The sequence below is a fragment of the Tursiops truncatus genome, chromosome 14 (assembly GCF_011762595.2).
Source record: "Tursiops truncatus isolate mTurTru1 chromosome 14, mTurTru1.mat.Y, whole genome shotgun sequence".
NCBI lineage: Eukaryota > Metazoa > Chordata > Mammalia > Artiodactyla > Delphinidae > Tursiops > Tursiops truncatus.
In genome coordinates, this window is record NC_047047.1 from 24,352,353 (window position 1) to 24,373,216 (window position 20,864).

A 20,864-nucleotide genomic window follows, 5' to 3' on the forward strand; every position below is an offset into this window, starting at 1 on the left:
CCAAGATAATTCCCAGGGTCAACTTGTCTAGAAGAGAATCTGATCTAGATCTTATGCCAGGTGGCTCTCCAGTTATGAATTAATAAACTGGTATTGATTGATGTTGTATTTTCTTTTTTCTTTCTTTTTTAAAAATAAATTTATTTATTTTATTTTTGCATTGGGTCTTCATTGCTGCACGTGGGGTTTCTCTAGTTGCAGCAAGAGGGGGCTACTCTTCATTGCGGTGCATGGGCTTCTCATTGCAGTGGCTTCTCTTGTTGTGGTGGCTTCTCTGTTGTGGTGCCTTCTCTGTTGCAGAGCACGGGCTCTAGGCATATGGGCTTCAGTAGTTGTGGCGCACGGGCTTAGTTGCTCCACGGCATGTGAGATCTTCCCGGACCAGGGCTTGAACCCGTGTCCCCTGCATTGGTAGGTGGATTCTTAACCACTGCGCCACCAGGGAAGTCCCCTGATGTTGTATTTTCTTGAGGGCTTGGTTGATGTGATTTGTTCTCCCAGAGTCTATTTACTTCTGGTCATGGAACATTGAATTGGTGGCCCAAGGCTTGGACCTGTGGTGTTCTGAACAAGGCCGCTAGGAGCTGCCAAGCAGACCTCTCTCTGACACCTTTCTTGCTGTAATGGTGATGTGCATGAGGTTCACAAACACCGAGAGTTTCTTAGGTTGATCAATGAGGTAATGATGTTTGTTCTAGAGCAGGGTTTCTCAACCTCAATGCATTAACATTTGGGGCCAGATAGTTCTTTGTTGTGGGGGTGCTGTTCTATACATTGTAGGATTTTAGCAGTATCCTTGCCTCCTACTAGATGCCAATATCAACCTCCACTGGAGTTGTGACAACCAACTGTACCCTGGGGAGCACACTGCCCAAGGTTGAGGATCACTATTTTAGGAACTAACCAGTGATAAGGGATTTCCTTGAGGACTAGAGCATAAAATTTCACTTGTAGGTGGATGAGTTCTTCATGCCTCTTACCTTTATATTGGTTAAGTGTATTAGGGTTCTCCAGAGAAACAGAAACATATATATTTTTTACATAAATATATAACAATAGATTATTATTATTATGAAGAATCGGCTCACATAATCATAGAGGTTGAGAAGTCCCGTGATTTGCCATACACAACCTTGCAATATGGAGACACAGGAAAGCCAGTGGTGTAGTTCAGTCCAAGTCCAAAAGCCTGAAAACCAGGAGAGCGAATGGTGTAAATCTCAGTCTGAGGCCAGAGAAGACAAGATGAGATGTGATGCTCCCACTCAGCAGTGAGGCAGGAAAAAAGAGGCAAGTTCGTCCTTCCTCTGCCTTTTGTTCTATTCAAGCTCTCAATGGATTGGGTAATGCCCATTCATATTGGGGAGGGCAATCTACTTTAGTTAGTCTACCTATTGCTAATCTAATCTGGAAACACCTTCATAGACACACCCAGACATAATGTTTAATCTGGACATCCCATGGCCAGTCAAGTTGACTCATAAAATTAAGCATCATAGTAGGAGACGCAGAAATGTTTTAATTACAGGGCAAATCACTAGTGGAGACTGTCTAGAACTACCTGGAGTAGTTTCATCACTATTAATGGAGGGCTCAGGGAGTTTGGCTCTGGGAGTCATCACGTATCTAACTTCTGCAGACCTTGTCTCATTGGCAGCTGCCCTGAACAGAATCTCCTATGCTGAGTCCTGCCCTCTGTCTCAGTGTCCTCACGAAGGACTTGCCCTCCTACCTTAGATCAGATTTATAAAGGATGCATTAAGTGAAACTCCTCCTAAGCCTATGCTGTTATAATATCTGAGTGCTCAGGCTGAAGGGGATCACAGAAGTCAGGCAGAGCATTTTGCAAACTCTATTGGGCATCTTACAAAATGAGAGTCTGATTCCAAAGGTCTGGGTGCCCAGGATTATGCAGATCTAACAAGCTCCTAAGTGATGTCAATCCTGCTGGTCCTTGTACCATAATTTGAATAGTAAGAATCTAGGCCAGAGGGCTGCAGACTATGTATGGTCCGTGGGCCAATCTGGGTCCACCACCTACTTTTGAAAATAAGGTTTTATTGTAACACAGCCACACTCATTCTTTTGTGGTTGTTTGTGGTGGTTTTGACACCATGATGGCAAAAGCTGAGTAGTTGAGACAGAGAGCATATAGCCCTCAGAGCCCTTTCATAGTAAAGTTATAAATGTGTACTGACCCCCACTTTACGTTGACTTGTGCTACATGGACCATAGGGGGTTTTCCTGTTCACTCTGTAGGATGGCCCACCAGCAGTGGTTTTTCCTGACCGTCAGCCTGCCTTCTTTGTCCCCCTTCTTTTACCTCTGGCTCCTGCAACCCTCTCCATTAGTGCCTGGGACATGGAGAGACTTGCAGGAAGAATTTCTGTGCCATGGTTATGCTTCCGTCTTGCATGTGGTCCTTTCATAGTCCTGAAGAAGTACCCTGCTTGGCACCCCACTCAGAGCCAGTCAGCCCTGGTGTCCTTTTAGTCTTCAAAGTGGCTCACTCTAAGACCTGTTCAGAAATACTCTCTGGGACTTCCTCATGCACACAAAGCTCATGCCTAATTGCTCTTTCTGTTTTTCAGCCAGCCAGAATTGACTGAGAACCTCCTTTCATCAAGCACCATGCTAGGTACCAGGGTAATAAGGACTTGTAAGAAGTCTCTTCAGTAAACCAGTAATTCCAATTGCAATATCATAGGTGCAATATCAGAAAAATATTCTAATACTTTGATAGACAAAAAAAGAATCTGGAGGATTTGGAGCTTTACTGCATTAGACCTTTCTTTTTAAATAAAACATGAATTTTTATTAATTTTTACACAAACCCATTTTTGCATCCATTGACATGATATGTTTTTCCTCTTAATCTGTAAATGTGATAGATTACAATTATTTACATTCAATGTTTTTATAAGTGAGATAATAACATCTTTTACTTAAAATTAAGCAATATCCATAATTTGATATAAATTAGAATTTTGTTGACTTCAATTTTTTAAATCAAAGTGTAGTTGTACAATATTCTGTAAATTACAGGTGTACAATATAGTGACTCACAGTTTGTTGGTTTTTTTAATGGAGAGCCAAGAGGTGTTAGTCTTTTCTTTTTTTTCTTTCTTTAATTTTTTAGACTTGATTTCTCTAGGCGCGCGGGCTTTAGTAGTTGTGGTTCACGGGCTCTCGAGAGCAGGCTCAGTAGTTGTGGCTCATGGGCTTAGTTGCTCCATGGCACGTGGGATCTTCCTGGACCAGGGATTGAACCTGTGTCCTCTGAATTGGCAGGCAGATTCTTAACCACACTGCCACCAGGGAAGTCCCCACAGTTTTTAAAGGTTATACTCCATTTTTAATTATTATAAAATATCGGCTATATTCCCTGCATTGTACAAGATATCCTTGTAGCTTATTTTATACATAATAGTTTGTACTTCTGAATCCCCTACTCTATATTGCCCCTCCCCGCTTCCTCTCTCCACTGATGCACTAGTTTGTTCTCTATATCTGCAAGTCTTCTTTTTTGTTATATTCACTAGTTTGTTGTATTTTTTAGATTCCACATATAAGTGATATCATATAGTATTTTGACTTTAATTTTAATATCTGTATAATTCTGCTACCATTCCTATTAACTGAAAATCAATATTTGATTGCTGGATTCTCTAAAGAATCTTTAAAAGTTAACCTTTAAAATTCATTGTTGTACCTCATCAACATCTTATATTTATTATTATTAATTTTAAAAATTGTGGTAAAATACATATAACATAAAATTTGCTATTTTAACCATTTTTAAGTGTACAGCTCAGTGGCATCAAGTACATTTACTTTGTTGTGCAACCATTATCATTATCCATGTCCAGAACACTTTTCATCTTGCAAAACTGAAACTTCGTACTCTGTACCAATTAAACAATCATTTCTTATTTCTCCCTTCTCCCAACCCCTGGCAACCACCATTCTGCCTTCTGTCTATGAATTTGACTACTCTAGGTACTTCATATAAGTGGAATCATACCATATTTCTTCTTTTGTGACTGGCTTGCTTCACTTAGCATAATGTCCTCAAGGTTCATCCATGTTGTGCATGTGTCAGAATTTCACAGGTACATGTAAAAGTATGAGATTAGAACACTCCCTAACACCATACACAGAAATAAGCTTAAAATGGATTAAAGACCTAAATGTAAGGTCAGACACTATCAAACTCTTAGAGGAAAACATAGGTAGAACACTCTATGACATAAATCACAGCAAGATCCTTTTTGACCCACCTCCTAGAGAAATGGAAATAAAAACAAAAATAAACAAATGAGACCTAATGAAACTTAAAAGCTTTTGCACAGCAAAGGAAACCATAAACAAGACCAAAAGACAACCCTCAGAATGCGAGAAAATATTTGCAAATGAAACAACTGACAAAGGATTAATCTCCAAAATTTACAAGCAGCTTATGCAGCTCAATAACAAAAAAACAAACAACCCAATCCAAAAATGGGCAGAAGACCTAAATAGACATTTCTCCAAAGAAGATATACAGATTGCCAACAAACACATGAAAGAATGCTCAACATCATTAATCATTAGAGAAATCAAATCAAAACTACAATGAGATATCATCTCACACCAGTCAGAATGGCCATCATCAAAAAATCTAGAAACAATAAATGCTGGAGAGGGTGTGGAGAAAAGGGAACACTCTTGCACTGCTGGTGGGAATGTGAATTGGTACAGCCACTATGGAGAACAGTATGGAGGTTCCTTAAAAAACTACAATAGAACGACCATACGACCCAGCAATCCCACTACTGGGCATATTCCCTGAGAAACCCATAATTCAAAAAGAGTCATGTACCAAAATGTTCGTTGCAGCTCTATTTACAATAGCCAGGAGATGGAAACAACCCAAGTGTCCATCATCGGATGAATGGATAAAGAAGATGTGGCACATATATACAATGGAATATTACTCAGCCATAAAAAGAAATGAAACTGAGTTATTTGTAGTGAGGTGGATGGACCTAGAGTCTGTCATACAGAATGAAGTAAGTCAGAAAGAGAAAGACAAATACTGTATGCGAACACATATATATGGAATCTAAGAAAAAAAAATGTCATGAAGAACCTAGGGGTAAGATGGGAATAAAGACACAGACCTACTAGAGAATGGACTTGAGGATATGGGGAGGGGGAAGGGTAAGCTGTGACAAAGTGAGAGAGTGTCATGGACATATATACACTACCAAACATAAAATAGATAGCTAGTGGGAAGCAGCCGCATAGCACAGGGAGATCAGCTCGGTGCTTTGTGACCACCTGGAGGGGTGGGATAGGGAGGGTGGGAGGGAGGGAGACGCAAGGGGGAAGAGATATGGGAACATATGTATATGTATAACTGATTCACTTTGTTATAAAGCAGAAACTAACACACCATTGTAAAGCAATTATACTCCAATAAAGATGTTAAAAAAAAGGCTGTAATACTCCATTGTATGCATATACCACATTTTGTTTATCTATTTGTCTGTGGATGGACACTTTGATTGATTGATCTTTAGGCTGCCATAATAATGCTTCATCATAATTTGTGTACAAATATCTGTTCAAGTCCCTGCTTTCAATTCTTTTGGGTGTAGACCCAGAGGTGAATTGCTGAATCATATGGTAATTCTATTTTTAACTTTTTGAGAAACTGCCACACTGTTTTTCATAGTGCCTCCACAATTTTACCTTCCCATCAACAGTACAAGGGTTCCTCTCCAATCCTCTCCAACACTTGCTATTTTCTGTTTTGTTTTGTGTTTTTTTGATAGTAGCCATCCTAATGGATGTGGGGTAGTATCTCATTGTGTTTTTGATTCGTGTTTCCCTAAAGATTAGTGACGTTGAGCATCTTTTCATATGCTTATTGGCCATTCATGAATCTTCCTTGAAGAAAGGTCTATTCAAATCCTTTGCCCATTTTTTAATCAGGTTGTTTGTTTTTTGCTGTTGTTGTGTTGTAGGAGTTCTCTATACTCTAGATATTAATCCCTTATCAGATATATGATTTGCAAATATTTTCTCCCATTCCATTGGTTGCTTTTCACTCTGTTGATCGTATCCTTTGATGCACAGAAGTTTTAAGTTTTGATGTAGTCCAACTTATCTATTTTTATTTTTTTGCCTGTGCTTTTGTCAAGTCCAAGAAATCATTTCCAAATCCAGTGTCATTAAGCTCTTCCTCCATGTTTTCTTCTAAGAGCTTTATAGTTTTAGCTCTTCCACTTAGGTCTTTTATCCATTTTTAATTTTTTTTTTAATATGGTGTAAGATAAGGGTTGAACTTCATTCTCTTGCATGTGGATATCCAGTTTTCTCAACAAGACTATTCTCTCCAAATTGAATGGTCTCTTGTTGAAAATAATTTAACCATATATGTAAGGTTTTATTTCTGGGCTCTCTATTTTATTCCATTTATCCATATGCCTGTCTTTATGCAAGTACAACACTGTTTTGATTACTGTAGCTTTGTAATACGTTTTGAAATGAGGAAGTGTGAGACTTCCAGCTTTGTTGTTTTTTATTAGGATTGTTTTAGTAATTTGGATTGCTTGATATTCCATATGAATTTTAGTATGGATTTTTCTATTTCTGAAAAAAAGGAAGTCTTTGGGATTTTGAGACTACAGTAGAACCTTTGAATTCTCTCTTACAGGAAACGTTAGCCAGGGAGGAGGGACATTTAGGCAAAAGGAAGGGCACAACCAAAAGCATGAAAAGATAAAAGAGGTTAGTGTATTTGGGGAACTGAAAGTAATCTGGTATTGTTGAAGCATTAGGTATACTTGTATCTCTGTGTATATGTGTAAGAGTGTAGACTTGGGTCGGAGATGAATTAAGAGCCAAAATAGAGGTCAGATATTGTGAAAGTGGATGTGTTTTGTGTTAAGAAGTTTAACATTAATGAAGGGTTGGACTATGGAATGAAGTGATCAGATTTGTACTTTATAAAAGATAACCCTGATGGTAAAAGTGGGTGCTAGATTGAATAGGAAGAGGTATTTGCAGAAGCATCAGATGGGAGACTGTTGGAAAACTCACAGAAATAAAATGATGAGACTTGCACTATAGTAGGATTAGTGGAGATAGAAAGGAGGGAATGGACCTGAAACAGCTTTGTCCTACTATATACTCAGAAATATTCCAGTGGCTTCACTCTCTTCCTAGGTCCTGAAGTCCTCAGACCTGCAGAGCAGTTTCTGAACTCAGGGTGGTGGTTCCAAGTCTTCACCTGTATCCTCAGTTGTCACCTTTTAGGAACTCAAATGGCTGTTGAAGACTCAGAGGTACAGGGGTCCCTCAGCAATAGCTAGCCCACTCCTCATCTGCCACTATCTGGGCCTCTGGCTGCTCCAAGGACCTTGTGTTCGTTTCTGTCCTACCTATGGGTTGGTCTGTCTTTTCTTGCTTTGGTCTTCCCTGAGCCCACTGGAATTCACCAAAGTGAGAGTTGTCTTATCTGTTGTGACCCATTCCATCCACCTATGGAATTGCAGCTCTCCAGGCCCTCTGAATGTGATCCATGTTACCAATGTCTGTGACCCACCTGAGAACCTGTTTCTTCTGAAAGGACTGGAACCTTCTGCTTCCCTAGCTTTCCCTAACCTGACATCCTTCCATACCCTGTGACTCAGTTCCCTGTCTTCAGATAGAGTGGCACTGAATAGGAGTCATTAAGATCTCTGCCACTTGAAATCCTCAGCTCTCTGCTAGGGCTTCACTGAATGGGTAATGATAATGCTGGTTCTAAACAGCAGCAGCAGCTGGGGAAAGAATGTGCTCCCCCAGCCAGAGGCTGAGCCACTGAATACTGAGATCCCAAGTTCCTGTTCTGAACCCTGATGATCAGTTCCTTTGATGGGCCGTTTGTGGCAGTGCATGTGTGTTTGGTTGGCCCATCACAGTCACAGGTGGAGTCATGGAGCTAGGGGCAGGTAGCAGCCTCGAGCTCCCAAGTTCTTGGGGGCATTTTAGAACAGGAACCACTTTGGGAGTTCTGAAATAGTCAGCTTTGACCCATTGCCAAGAATGCACATTTGATGATACGTGGGATGAAGCAAGCTGATCAAAGTACACAAGTGCCATCAGTACAGGGGAAAGCAGAGCCAGGTGAAAAGCCCGCTGTGGCTTGGGGTAAAAATGCAGTGATTAAAGTGATGATGGACTGAACCTCATAGGCAAATCAGGAAGAATGCAATAAACAGGATCAAGGAAAGGTGAGGGAGAAACGTTTAAATGGGAAATTGGGAGGAGATGGGGAAGAGAAAGGAGAAAGGCCAGGAAAAACAGATTTAAGGAGTTGCTGCTTCTTTGAAAGCCAAGAAGCTGTTAGAGCAAAGAGTACAAGATCTCAGATCTTTGCAGCCCCCTGGCTGGGAAGGTTGGACTGGATTTTGTTCTTGAGCCCAGGCTACCTGGAGCACAGCCTCAGGAAATCAGAATGTGTTCTCATCACTCACTTTGTGTTCCCAAACAGAAGAGAAGAGAGGGAGGGTGGCCACCTTGATCCAGCTGAAGCATCTCCAGGAGGCCTTTTCTGGATGTCACATCGAGGCTGCCCTTCTACCACAACACGGAGCTGGTGATCCCCGAGTTCGTGGACATGGCTTTGCTCAGCAATATCCTAGAGGCCTATTCCTTTGTCTCAGGTAGTTGTTCAGTCTCAGCTGGGCCAGGTCTGAGGCCTGGGGCTGGGTAGAGCCATCTCCTGGGTGGCCATCTCTGGTCTTATACTCAGGAGAGAAATGCCTCTCATAACAGAGGGGCTCTGTGGTACTGAGTTTTGAGATGAAACATTTTCTGGTTTGAAACTTAAGCTTTCTCTAATTTGGCAAATGGGGGGGTTCTAAGAGCTTTATCTTGCTGAAAAATATTTGGTTTCTTTTTGGGCTCGGGTGAATGAAATAGCCTGGGGCTACTGTTGGCTTCTGTCATTAAGCATTTAACTGTGATATGTAAGGCCAGAATGGAGTATCCTCAGCCTGATTATTTCTATGCAGTGGTTCTCAACTCCTCCCAGGGGTGTGTGTGTGTGTGTGTGTGTGTGTGTGTGTGTGTGTGTGTGTGTGTGTGTGTGTGTGTGTGTGTGTGTGTGTTTGTGTGTGTGTGTGTGTGTGTTTATGTGTAGTCTGTGTTTGGGGGGTTGTGTGAGAAGTTTGATAACCTTCTGGGAGACATGGAGACAGAAAGTATGTGAGTCTGGGAGAGTCTGATATTTGCTCCCTCCTTGGTTCACAGTTGTTTCTTTTAGAAAGATGGCTGACTTTCTCCTCAAGATCATTTCTTGAGAACAGGTGCTGTTCACATAAAAGGAGTCATTTAAATATACCCAATAAAGGTGAAATTTTAAAAAATACATGAAAATGCTGAATAGTTTGAATGACCAAATTGATTTTCTTCTGCTTGAGTGAGTTTTTAAGGTTTTGTTAGTTTGCTTTTCTTTATTTTATTTGGCCTTATGTCTATGTTTGTTGTATAAAAGGAAGGGACTGAGGTTCTGATTAGGTTTCCCCTGGGGGACTGGTTTTACTTTCTAGTTCTCTGGTCAGGCTTGATATGTGGTGACCTCAGAGTTCAGGTGCAAAACTTGACACTTCTATTTACAATGGCAAATCTGAGCTAGGGTTGAGGATAAAGGCAGTTCATGGCTTTTTGTTGAGAGAGCATCTTGGATGACGTGCAACCTGATTTTAGAAAGGAGGACTTCTCAGGAGCCTGGCTGGCTCCTTTGTGGTTGGCAAGATGCGGCATGTAGTCTTCACATGCCTCAAGTCCAGGGTTCTCTCTTTTCAGATCAGCAAAGGCTCAGGTCATCAGTCAGCTCCTCACCTCCCAAAGGAAGTTCAGTGCCTGGGGCCTCCTTACCTGGGCACCCACACATCAGAGAAATCTCAGTTCTGCCCATTCTTCTAGGCTATTCTGGAGAGAAAGGACACTGGAGCTAGAAAAGAGATGTTTGAAACTCTGGTATCATGTTTTCAGAAGCAATTAAATTGATGATCTCCTCAGTTCTATAGTGAGGACACCCCAAAATGAAGTGGGGTGTGGCAGGGAGGGTCTGGAGTTTCCAGGCCTCAGATGACACTTGCAAATAAGCTGTTGTAAGAAAATATCTTGGGTGAGAGCAAACAGGCTTCTGGACTTTGGAACTCTACTCAGCACAAGAAGTACCTGGCGGCTTTCCATTTTGACCAGGATGACCCTGAGTTGTGATCATTGAATGCCCTGGTGTTTACCATGTGTCTTATGATCTTGTTAAGGTGAAAGGGTACATGGCCCTGTTTTTCTCTCCCCTTCAACCTTTTTCCTTCCCACTCCATATTCTGGAATTAAATATTGCTTAGGATGCAGGAAGATAATGCTTCTTTTAAGTAAATATGGGCTGAGATAAAAAGAGAAGGAAAGGAAATGGAAAGTGGAGTGACTAAAATAAAATGCATTAGATCAAGTAAATAGACTTGGTGGCTAAAAATTCATTCTGAGTGTGATTCAGAACACTGCCTGACTATAAAGGAAATGAATTAAAAAATTTAAAATATGGGGGCTTCCCTGGTGGCGCAGTGGTTGAGAGTCTGCCTGCCAATGCAGGGGACACGGGTTCGTGCCCCAGTCGGGAAGATCCCATATGCCGCACAGCGGCTGGGCCCGTGAGCCATGGCCACTGAGCCTGCACGTCTGGAGCCTGTGCTCCGCAACGGGAGAGGCCACATCAGTGAGAGGCCTGCGTACCGCAGAAAAAAAAAAAAAAAATTAAAATATGAAGGTGAAGATAACAGCCCCTGACCGCTCCTATTTTCTTCCACTTTATCAGTTGCTTCATCCATGTGGTCCATCATTTCAGGAACACACTTGCTAATACACGTAACTCCTTTATTCCTTTGTCTAGTTTCTGGTTAAACCAACAGGCAAAATCCCAACTCTTAAGTAAACCCTTCTTTCTCCCCTTTCTCCCTCTGCACTCAAGTAACCAAACACTGTTACAACTTTGCAGGTTGAAACCATTAAGAAATTCATGGAATTTGGCCTTAGCTGAGGCTTTGTAATACTGCGTCATTCTTTCTATTTGCTTTTGGATACATCTTGCTCCCATTCTTCACAATACCCATTTTAAACCTTGACCAAGGTATGATTTAAAATATCTGTTTATCAAAATGTACCCGTATTTGGCAAATGCAAACTAAGAAAAAAAGGCAGCATTAATGAAGAAGGGTTAAAGTTAATATATAAAGAGCTCTTACAAATCAACAAAGGATAAGTGTCCCAAAAGAAAAGTGGACAAAGGATAAGAATCAGCAGTTTGCCAAAGAAAATATACAGATTACTGGTAAAACATAAGCAGCTCAATGTCTAGCAATTAAACAAATGCAAAATGAAACCAACAGTGAGGTTAACTTTTTTTTTTTTTTTTCTGCGGTACGCGGGCCTCTCACTGTTGTGGCCTCTCCCGTTGAGGAGTACAGGCTCCGGATGCACAGGCTCGGCCTCCGCGGCCATGGCTCATGGGCCTAGCCGCTCCGTGGCATGTGGGATCTTCCCGGACCGGAGCACGAACCCGTGTCCCCTGCATCGGCAGGCAGACTCTCAACCACTGCGCCACCAGGGAAGCCCCCAAGGTTAACATTTTAATTTTATAAAATTCTCAAATATTTGAGCGATTACATTTATAATTTCAATTTTGGAGAAAGTGTAGGGAGATGAGTACTTGCACATATTGCTGATGGGATTATAAATTGCTATAGCCTCTCTAGAAAATGATTTGGGAACAAATGTCAAAAGCCTTAAAACTACATATAGCATTTAGCTAGCAATTCCACAACTAGGAATTTATCCTAATGAAATAATTAGGGATATGGGTCAAAATTTTACTGTGAAGACAGTTTATCTCAGAACTGTTTATAATAGTAAAAAAAAAAATGTAGGTGAATATTAATTTAAGTAGAAAGATGTTTATGATGTGCTGTTAAGTAAACAAAACCTGTTACCACACAGCATATACAGTATAATCCCATTATGTGTGTATATTCATATGTATCTATAACCACATTTTACTACAAACTATATCTGGATGCTGGGATTGTATGAGTATGTGTCTGTGTATTTTTAATTCTCTTTTGCTTAGATGTATTTATAAGTGTTCTATACTTCATTGATATTAGTTTTGTAATAAGTAATGTTATTTTATTGAAATTTTAAAATTTGAAATATATATATGTGTGTATATATAAATAAATAAATAAATATATATATATATATATATATATATATATATATGTAAAATTACCACTGCCTTACTCTTTTCTGACTTCTCTAGCTGAGTATCTAAATGACCTGAACGTTACCACTTAGATGTGCCATAAGTGTTTCAAATTGAACCTGACCTGGAATGGAATATTGTCCCCTTTAAATATGCTTCTTTTTTTGAAAATTGAACTATAGTTAATTTACAATTTTGTGTTAGTTTCAAGTATACAGTAAAGTGATTCAGATATATATATATATTATATGTATAATATATGTAATGTGTAAAAAATATATATTTAAATATATACTTTTACATGTAAAAGAATGTATATATTTTATATATATAAAAAGAATATATATATATGTTCTTTTTCAGATTCTTTTCCATTATAGGTTATCACAAGATATTGAGTATAGTTCCCTGTGCTATACAATAGGACCTTGTTGTTTACCTATTTTATATATAGTAGTGTGTATATGTTAATCCCAGACTTCTCATTTATCCCTCCCCACCTTTCCCCTTTGGTAATAAGTTTGTTTTCTATGTCTGTGAGTCTGTTTCTGTTTTGTAAGTAAGTTCATTTGTATCATTTTTTTAGATTCCACATATAAGTGATATCATATATTTGTCTTTCTCTTTCTGATTTGCTTCACTAGTATGATGATTTCTAGGTCCATCCATGTTGCTGCAAATAGCATCATTTCATCCTTTTTTTATGGCTGAGTAATATTCCATTGTGTATATATATACATATGTATATATATATATATATATATTTGTGCCACATCTTTATCCATTCATCTGTCAGTGGACATTTAGGTTGCTTCCATGTCTTGGCTATTGTAAATAGTGCTGCTATGAACATTGGGGTGCATATATCTTTTTGATTAGAGTTTTCTCCGGATATGTGCCCAAGAGTGGGACTGCAGGATCACATGGTAACTATTTTTAGTTTTTTAAGGAACCTCCATAATGTTCTCCATAGTGGCTGTACCAACTAACATTCTCATCAACAGCGTAGGAGGGTTCTTTTTTCTCCACACTCTCTCCAGCATTTATTATTTATAGACTTTTTAATGATGGCCATTCTGACTGGTGTGAGGTAATACCTCATTAGAGTTTTGATTTGCACTTCTCTAATAATTAGTGATGTGGAGTATCTTTTCATGTGTTTGTTGGCCATCTGTATGTCTTCTTTGGAGAAATGTCTATTTAGGTCTTCTGCCTGTTTTTTGATTGGGTTTTTGTTTTTTTGATATTAAGCTGTATGAGCTGTTTGTATATTTTGGAAATTAATCCCTTATCAGTAGCATTGTTTGCAAATTAAATATACTCCTTATTTTGTGTACCATCTAGGGCATCACCTATACTAGAAATATGATTTTTAGCCTTTGATGCATCTTCTTCACTGCCCATATCCAATCACTTACAGTTGGTCCATTTCACCTTTCAATGTCCCTGAAATGCCTCCCTTCTACTTTATTCCCACTGTAACTGAGTTGGTTTAAGCTCATTCATGTTTTTGCCTGCTTTGCCATAATGGCATTTTCTATGGTCTACCAACCTCCAATCCGTGTTTTGTAGTGAAACGATGTTTCTAAAATGTAGGTGTGATGATGCAATTCTTTTTACTTTTTAGAATCTCTTTGTGGATCCTCGTTGTATCAAGGATAAAATCCAAACACTTTTTTATGGTTTAACAGTTAGAGTTGTTTTCAGCTGCACATAGTAGAAACCTTCAATTTGGTGGCCTAAACACATAGGAGTTATCTTACCCACATAACAAGGAGTCTCGAGGTAGGTGGTTGCTAGCATTAGCTCAAAAATGTAGGGGCCAGATTCTCTGTGATTCTCATGACCTTTTTTTTATGCTTTTCATCTCATGGCTGCTGTTGCTCTTGCCTTTTGATTCAAGATTGAAAGACATATGAAAAAGGAAGGAGGTTCCAGCCGACCTCATCTCATGTTTCATAGGCTAGACCTGTGTCATATGGCCATTTCTAGCTGTAAGAGAGGCTGGAAAAATGAGAATTCTAGCCTTTTCAACTTCCAGACCAGTGGTTCATAATCAGGGGTGATTTTGCACAGTAGGGGGATTTCTGCCTATGTCTGGACACATTTTTGGCTATAACAACAGGTGAGGGTTGCTGCTAGTATCATCTAGTGGGTGGAGAAACATACTACAATGCATAGGACAACCCCTATGACAAAGAATTAACTTTTCAAGATGTAGGTCGTGCCAAGGTTTAGAAAACATGCTAGAATAGAGACAAGCAAGAGGCAACGGACTTAGGGATGGTTTGAGGTACTCCAATATGCAGTTTTTTATGTGGCTTACCAGGGCTTTTATTGTCTAACCTTGACTTCTCCATGCTCTTATTTAATTATAGTCCTCCCTGACTAAGGCCTCACTTCAACTATTCTAAACCACCTGCCTAGCCTTTTCTCATCTCTTTTGCACAGTTATTTCCTTATCCAGGAACTCTTCCATTCAGTCTTGGACTGGCTAACTCCTTCCCAGTCTTTAAAGCTCTCTCAGTCATCTTCTTCCCTTATTCCCTACTCTGGCTTAGGTGCCCATCCACCTAAGAATCATCCATGTGTTCTCCCTACACGTGTTTGGTTTCCTCTATCTCAGCACTTGGATTGGAGCAGTAAACACTTCTTGTTCTAACTACTTGAAAGCAACCCCTTGGTATCATAATATAACAATTTAAAATGAGGATAATCTCATTAATAATAATAACCTCATTAATAACTTCTAGGAAGGTTGTTAGAAAGATTAAGCTGAATGATTGCTCTTTTTAATTTAATGTTTTGAATTGATAATACATTCTCCAGCCTCACTCTTCCATTCTTTTGTGATTTTTCTTTAAAAATCACCTTCTCAGTGAGATTCCTTTTGGTCACTTTGTCTACCTCCTTCCCTCCAGCACACATTTAACATATCATATCTTCTTTCCTATTTTTTCTGTTTTCTCCTTATCACCACCTAACATACCACCTATTTTATTTATTTATCTTGTTTATCATCCATCTCCTTACTAGCTTACTAGAATGTAAACTCCCAAGAGCACAGAGATTTGTGTTTCGTTTATTTACTGCCATATCCTCAGCATCTAGAATAGTGCCTGGCACCTATTAGATGCTCAACAAGTTAGTGAATGAATATTGCTCAGTGATCAAACAATAAAAAATGACATGTAGTAAGAGGTCTTACTCCAGAGCTGTCTCCTACTTCTAGTCCCCACATTTGATACATACCAGGCTTCTCTGCATCTTTCCAGAGTTCTTTGTGCAGATATAAGAAAATATGAGCATACAGTCTCACCTTCCCCACTGTTATACACAGGTAGCATATCCTATATACTGTTTTGTACTTCACTTTTTTCACTGAAAAATGTATTTTGAAAATATTGTATTTAATATCAGTGTATAGAGAGCTTCCTCATTCTTTTAGACAACTACACACTGTTCCATTGTACAGATGAATCATAGTTTAACCAGTCATGGCCAGTGGGAATGGTTCAAATCTTTTCAAACAGGACAACAAGCCTGCAATAAATAACCGTGGCATACATACGTGTTCAAGTGCATTTGCAGAATAAATTCTCAAAAGTAGAATTGCTGGATCAAGTGTACAATAATTATTATTTATGATAAGTATTACCAAATTGGCATTTAAAGAGTTTCACAGATTTACTGCTTATAAGATGTATGAGAAAACCCTGTTATAGTATTTTCAAACTGTTGGATTTTTGACAGTCTGGTAGATAAAAAATAATATCTAAATGTTATTTAATTTTTGTTTCTCTAGGTCATAGGTCAGGAAACTTTTTCTTTAAAGAGCTAGATAGTAAATATTTTCAGCTTTGTAGGCCATACAGTTTCTATTCTAACTCTCAACTCTGTGTTGTAGCATGCAAGCAGACATAGACAAAACATAAATGAATGGGCATGGCTATGTGCCAATAATAAAACAGACAGCTGGCCAGATTTGGCTTGTGAGCCATGGTGTGCCAACCCCTGCTTTCGGTGAGCATCTTTTCATATGTTTAAGAGCCATTACTTTTCTGTGAACTATTAATATTGGGTTGGCAAAAAAGTTCGTACAGGTTTTTCTGTAAAATGCAATGGAAAAACACGAACGAAATTTTTGGCCAGCCCAATTTTTTTTTTTTCTTTTTTTGGTCCATTTACTTTATTGGTGTCTTTTTTGCTCTTTCTATGTGCTCTTTATATATTAGGTCTCTGTTACATATTTCAAATATTTTTCCCAATTTGTCATTTAACTTTGCTTACAGTAATTTTTTTCATTGAGTAAGTTTTGGGGGATTATTTTTTTACTTAACCAATATTCTTTGGATGTTTAACTGCCACTATAGCTGTGCAGACCATGTAGTATTTAACCAGAATTTGAATCACTTTTCCTATGAGATTGGCATGAGGGAGGTGGTCTCAGCAATGAGGGAGAGTAGACCAACATTACTCAATTAATAGTCACAAATTTGGAGATTTAAGAAAGTATTGTAATTTCTGTTTTCTATTATTATTATTCTATTATTTATATGGGAATCTGGTGAAGGCTGAGAACCTTTATGTCTCTAGGCCAAAGGCACTGTTGACTCACAGTAAATTTTTGTGGAATAAAGTAATCATTTATTGACTTATAAAATAAAAAAAAATCCAACAGTTGGAATATCCCCTTTCGGAGAGTTTGGTGAAAGTGGTACTTTCATACACAGCTGTTGGCAAGATAAAGTAATGTACCATTTTTGAACATTCATTTAGCAATTTGTATCAAGAGGTATAAAAATATATACCCTTTTGACATGAAGATTTCTATTCTGAGAATCCATTATAAAAGCAGTAAGTGAAACAAACAAGCAAAAAAGGAAGTAGTGTTAAGCACAAAAATGTTCCTTCCATCATTTTTACTAAAAAAGAAATTTGCAACAACCTAAGTATCCAAAGGTAGGAAACTGTTTTTATAGCCTATGGTGCATTCACTGGGTAGAATACTATGTAGCCATTGTTAAGTAGGATTGACTGGAAGACTGTGGAGCAATACAGAAAGACATTTACATTATATGAAATGTGTATCCTTGGGGCAAAGAATGAATAAGTGGAGCACAGAGGATTTTTAGGGCAGTGAAAATACTGTGTATGATGGATACATGTTATTATACATTTTTTGAAACTGATAGAAGGTACACCACCAAGAGTGAACCCGAATATAAACTCTGGGCTTTGGGTTATTATATGTCTATTAGGTTCATGTGTCAAATATAATAATTGTACCAAATTATACCAAGTGTAACAAATGTACCGCTCTGATGGGAGATGTTGATAATGGCGGAAGCTATTGCATGTGTGGGGTTGGGAGGTATATGGGAAATCTCTGTACCTTCCACTTAATTTTGCTGTGAACCTAAAACTGCTCTAAAAAAATCATCTTAAAAATAAACAAAAAGTATATCCAGAGAAAAAAATATAAGTTGTATATAAACTGATTATAACCAAGTAAATATAAATTTATATAAGAGAAAGAAAGAACAGAAGAAAATGCACTTCACTGCACTTCATAGTGTGTAGTTATATTCAGGTTGTAAGATTATGGTGATTTGATAGATTTTTTTCTATTCCCTACTCTTTTAATATTGTATTATTATACATAAATCATTTGTCACATATATATGCATATATCCTTACTGGCATATATCTATTTATCCACATATAATAATTGAACTTTTAGAAATTGTGTATTCATGATTTAATTCAATAAATACTTAAGAGATGGGCACCGTGAGCAAAGAACTGGCTGGATGCTGTGGCAATCCAAAGTGAATCATACGGATTCTCTTCTCAAATTTCTCACTGTTGTATGGGGAATATAGTGGTTACATAACTGATTATAATACAACTATATAAAGTGTGCCTAGATTGGAGGAGCTAATTACACTCCTCCCTTCCATACTCAAGGAGCCAGAAAAGCATCAGAATACAGTATCAACTTGCCCAGTAAATAAGCCAGATCAGATAATGTGTCAGGGCCTTCTACCTAGCTGCCCTTGAGTCCTGGGCTATAGAGCTGCAGGTCTTTCCCACTGCAGGTAAAGAAGAGTGAGTAGGGTGGATTAGGATGAGGTGGAATAATGAAAGGCCTCTTCTGGGGTGTTTTTTGCCTGGGGGCAAGAGAGGGGGAGTAGGAGAAGAGAGGGGAAGCTGAAAGAAGTGAAAGCAAAGGAGAACCAGCACCAGAAGGAAGGAGCACCAGAGCCAGCCTAGTGGGCACAGTGATTCTCCAATACTCCTTCCTGGGGAAGAAAAAATCAGAGCTGGAAAGAGAAGGAAGGAAGCTTTCTCCAGCATTTCAGAGAAGGCAGAATTGTTAATGGGAGTCTTTGTTTTTCTATAGGGAGGGGCAGAATCCCATAAAGAGACATCTTCACAGTGCCTTAAGAATTCAGAGAAGAGTTTGTGCTGAATACTCCCTGATTCTACACAAGTCACACTGTTCTCTTTAAAGCCTATTTTTTAAAATCTTTTCTTTTCCACTCAAGGGATTGCAAGCTGTAGGACCAACAAGAAAGTCCATGCAGGGAAAAGATTACGTTTGCACAGACCTCAGCTGAGCTGGCCTGGACTGGTGTTACTGTTCTCTCCTACTGAGTCTGTTGGGCATGATCTGACTTCCAAGGGTGCAAATGAAATTAGCCCCAGGACCTCCCCATAGGCCCTCTTCCTGCCAATGAAAACAATGACCCTGCAGGAAGCAAGATATAGCAATACATTTATTTTTATTTATTGAGGGAAAACTACCATCAACAGCCCTCTCTATTCTGCTTCTTGGTCAATTAACAGCTATCTGGATCTCCTCAAGACAGGTTAGATCATTGCCTAAGAGGAAGTGACCTGGAACAGAGAGAGATAAAGCAACCACAATAGAACTACAGTTTGATTTTTGTAAAAGAATGATGAAGAGAAACAACACAAATTATATCAGCTGTGAAAATCAGTCCTGAGTCACCTGCTCAGGATCCAGTGAGACTCAATAAAAACTCCTTGCCCTCTCTGGTTGCTTTTACTGGGTTTCTCTGGGAATCCGTGTCTGAGACAATTGTAGGCAAAAAAAGATGTTTTCTGATCTGGGAAGTTAAGACAGGACAGGATGGACTAGTTACGCTAGAGGGAGAATAGTGGTTTCCAACATTCAGTTCAGTAACCATCTTCAAGTTAACCTATGTTATAGGTGGGGTGAGGGCAGGTTGTGAAAAAGAGACATTAATTCACAGGGAAGGGAAGATGGGATGAGAAGAGAAAGGAAGGGAATAAGGGAGAGAAGGAAAGAGGGAGGAAAACAGATAGATGGATAGAGGAATGAGAGAGAGGGAGGGAGGGAAGGGAAGGGGGAGAGAGAGGGAGAGAAAGGAGGGAAGGAAGGAAGGAAGGAAGGAAGGGAGAGAGGGGAACAAAATAAATAGAGTGAGAGTAAGTTATCAGTTATTGCCAGGATCTGGGATAATCCCTTTATGCTTGTCATCTGTAATATCTTTACCACAATTCAGCAGAGTTGGTAGTGTTATCGTTGTTTAAAAGAAGAGTCTGAGATGAGGCTTCAAATACAGGTCTGCCTGATGGTTTTCCACCCTGGTAAAAGCATGGATTTGTACATCTTTTCTAGAAAGCCTTTTCAGATTCCCATATTTGAACTTAGCTTTTCCACTCACCTTTGCATTTCCAGAAATCCTTCTTCATGTTTCTGTAGTTGGACTTCCCTTTGGTACTGCAACGGATAAGGCCATCTTTCCTGCTGGGCTGTTAAGCTCCTCCAGGCAAAGAGCTCACTCAATACTCTCAGTGTTTGCTGAATATCTGTTTGCTCGATGTTGGCTGGACAGAGTTCAGTTTCAGCTTCCTTCTCTCTCCCTTTCTTTCTTTTCTTCCCTCCCTCCCTCCCTGCTTTCTTTCTTTCTTTCTTTCTTTCTTTCTTTCTTTCCTTCTTCCTTCCTTCCTTCCTTCCTTTCTTTCTTTCTCTTTTCTTTCTTTCTTTCTTCCTTCCTTCTTTCTTTTTTCTTTCTTTCCTTCCTTCCTTCCTTCTTTCTTACTTTTTCTTTCTTTCTTCCTCCCTTTCTTTCTTTCTTCCTTCCTCTCTTTCTTTCATTCTTTCTTTCCTTCTTTCTTCCTTCCTTCCCTCCTTCCTTCCTTCCTTTCTTTTTCTTTCTCTTTCTTTCTTTTTTTCTTTCTTTCTTTTTCATTCTTTCTCCCTTCCCTTCTCTTCCTCCCTCCCTTCTCTCTCTCTCCCTCCCTCCCTTCCTTTCTTTCTTTAAATGAGATATAATTTGACATAGAACACTGTATAGATTTAAGGTGAGAACATGTTGCTTTGATACATTTCTGTATTGCAGTATGATCACCATTGTAGCATTAGCTAACGCCTTTCACGTCATATAATTACTATCTTCTTTTTTTGTGGTGAGAACAATTAAGATATAGTGTCTTAGCAACTTTGAAGTCTATAATACAATATTGTTGTCTATAATGACTATGCTGTGCATTAGGTCTCCAGGACTTA

General features: G+C 39.0%; 1 protein-coding gene across 9 annotated transcripts in view; it reads left to right on the forward strand.

Moving 5' to 3' along the window:
• The window catches only part of EVA1A (eva-1 homolog A, regulator of programmed cell death), a 77,464-nt gene that overhangs the window by 41,441 nt on the left and 15,159 nt on the right, over window positions 1-20,864 (forward strand). For 4 of the 9 annotated variants that reach the window (XM_073791201.1, XM_073791200.1, XM_073791199.1 and 1 more), the window contains 2 exons: window positions 8,525-8,696; window positions 11,508-11,660. In XM_073791201.1, coding sequence (XP_073647302.1) covers window positions 8,651-8,696; window positions 11,508-11,660 — 199 coding nt within the window. In that variant the 5' untranslated portion in view covers window positions 8,525-8,650. Of the gene's footprint in view, window positions 1-6,703; window positions 6,778-7,215; window positions 7,335-8,524; window positions 8,697-11,507; window positions 11,661-20,864 lie in introns of all 9 variants that reach the window. The other 5 variants (XM_073791197.1, XM_073791195.1, XM_073791198.1 and 2 more) reach the window with 3 other exon arrangements.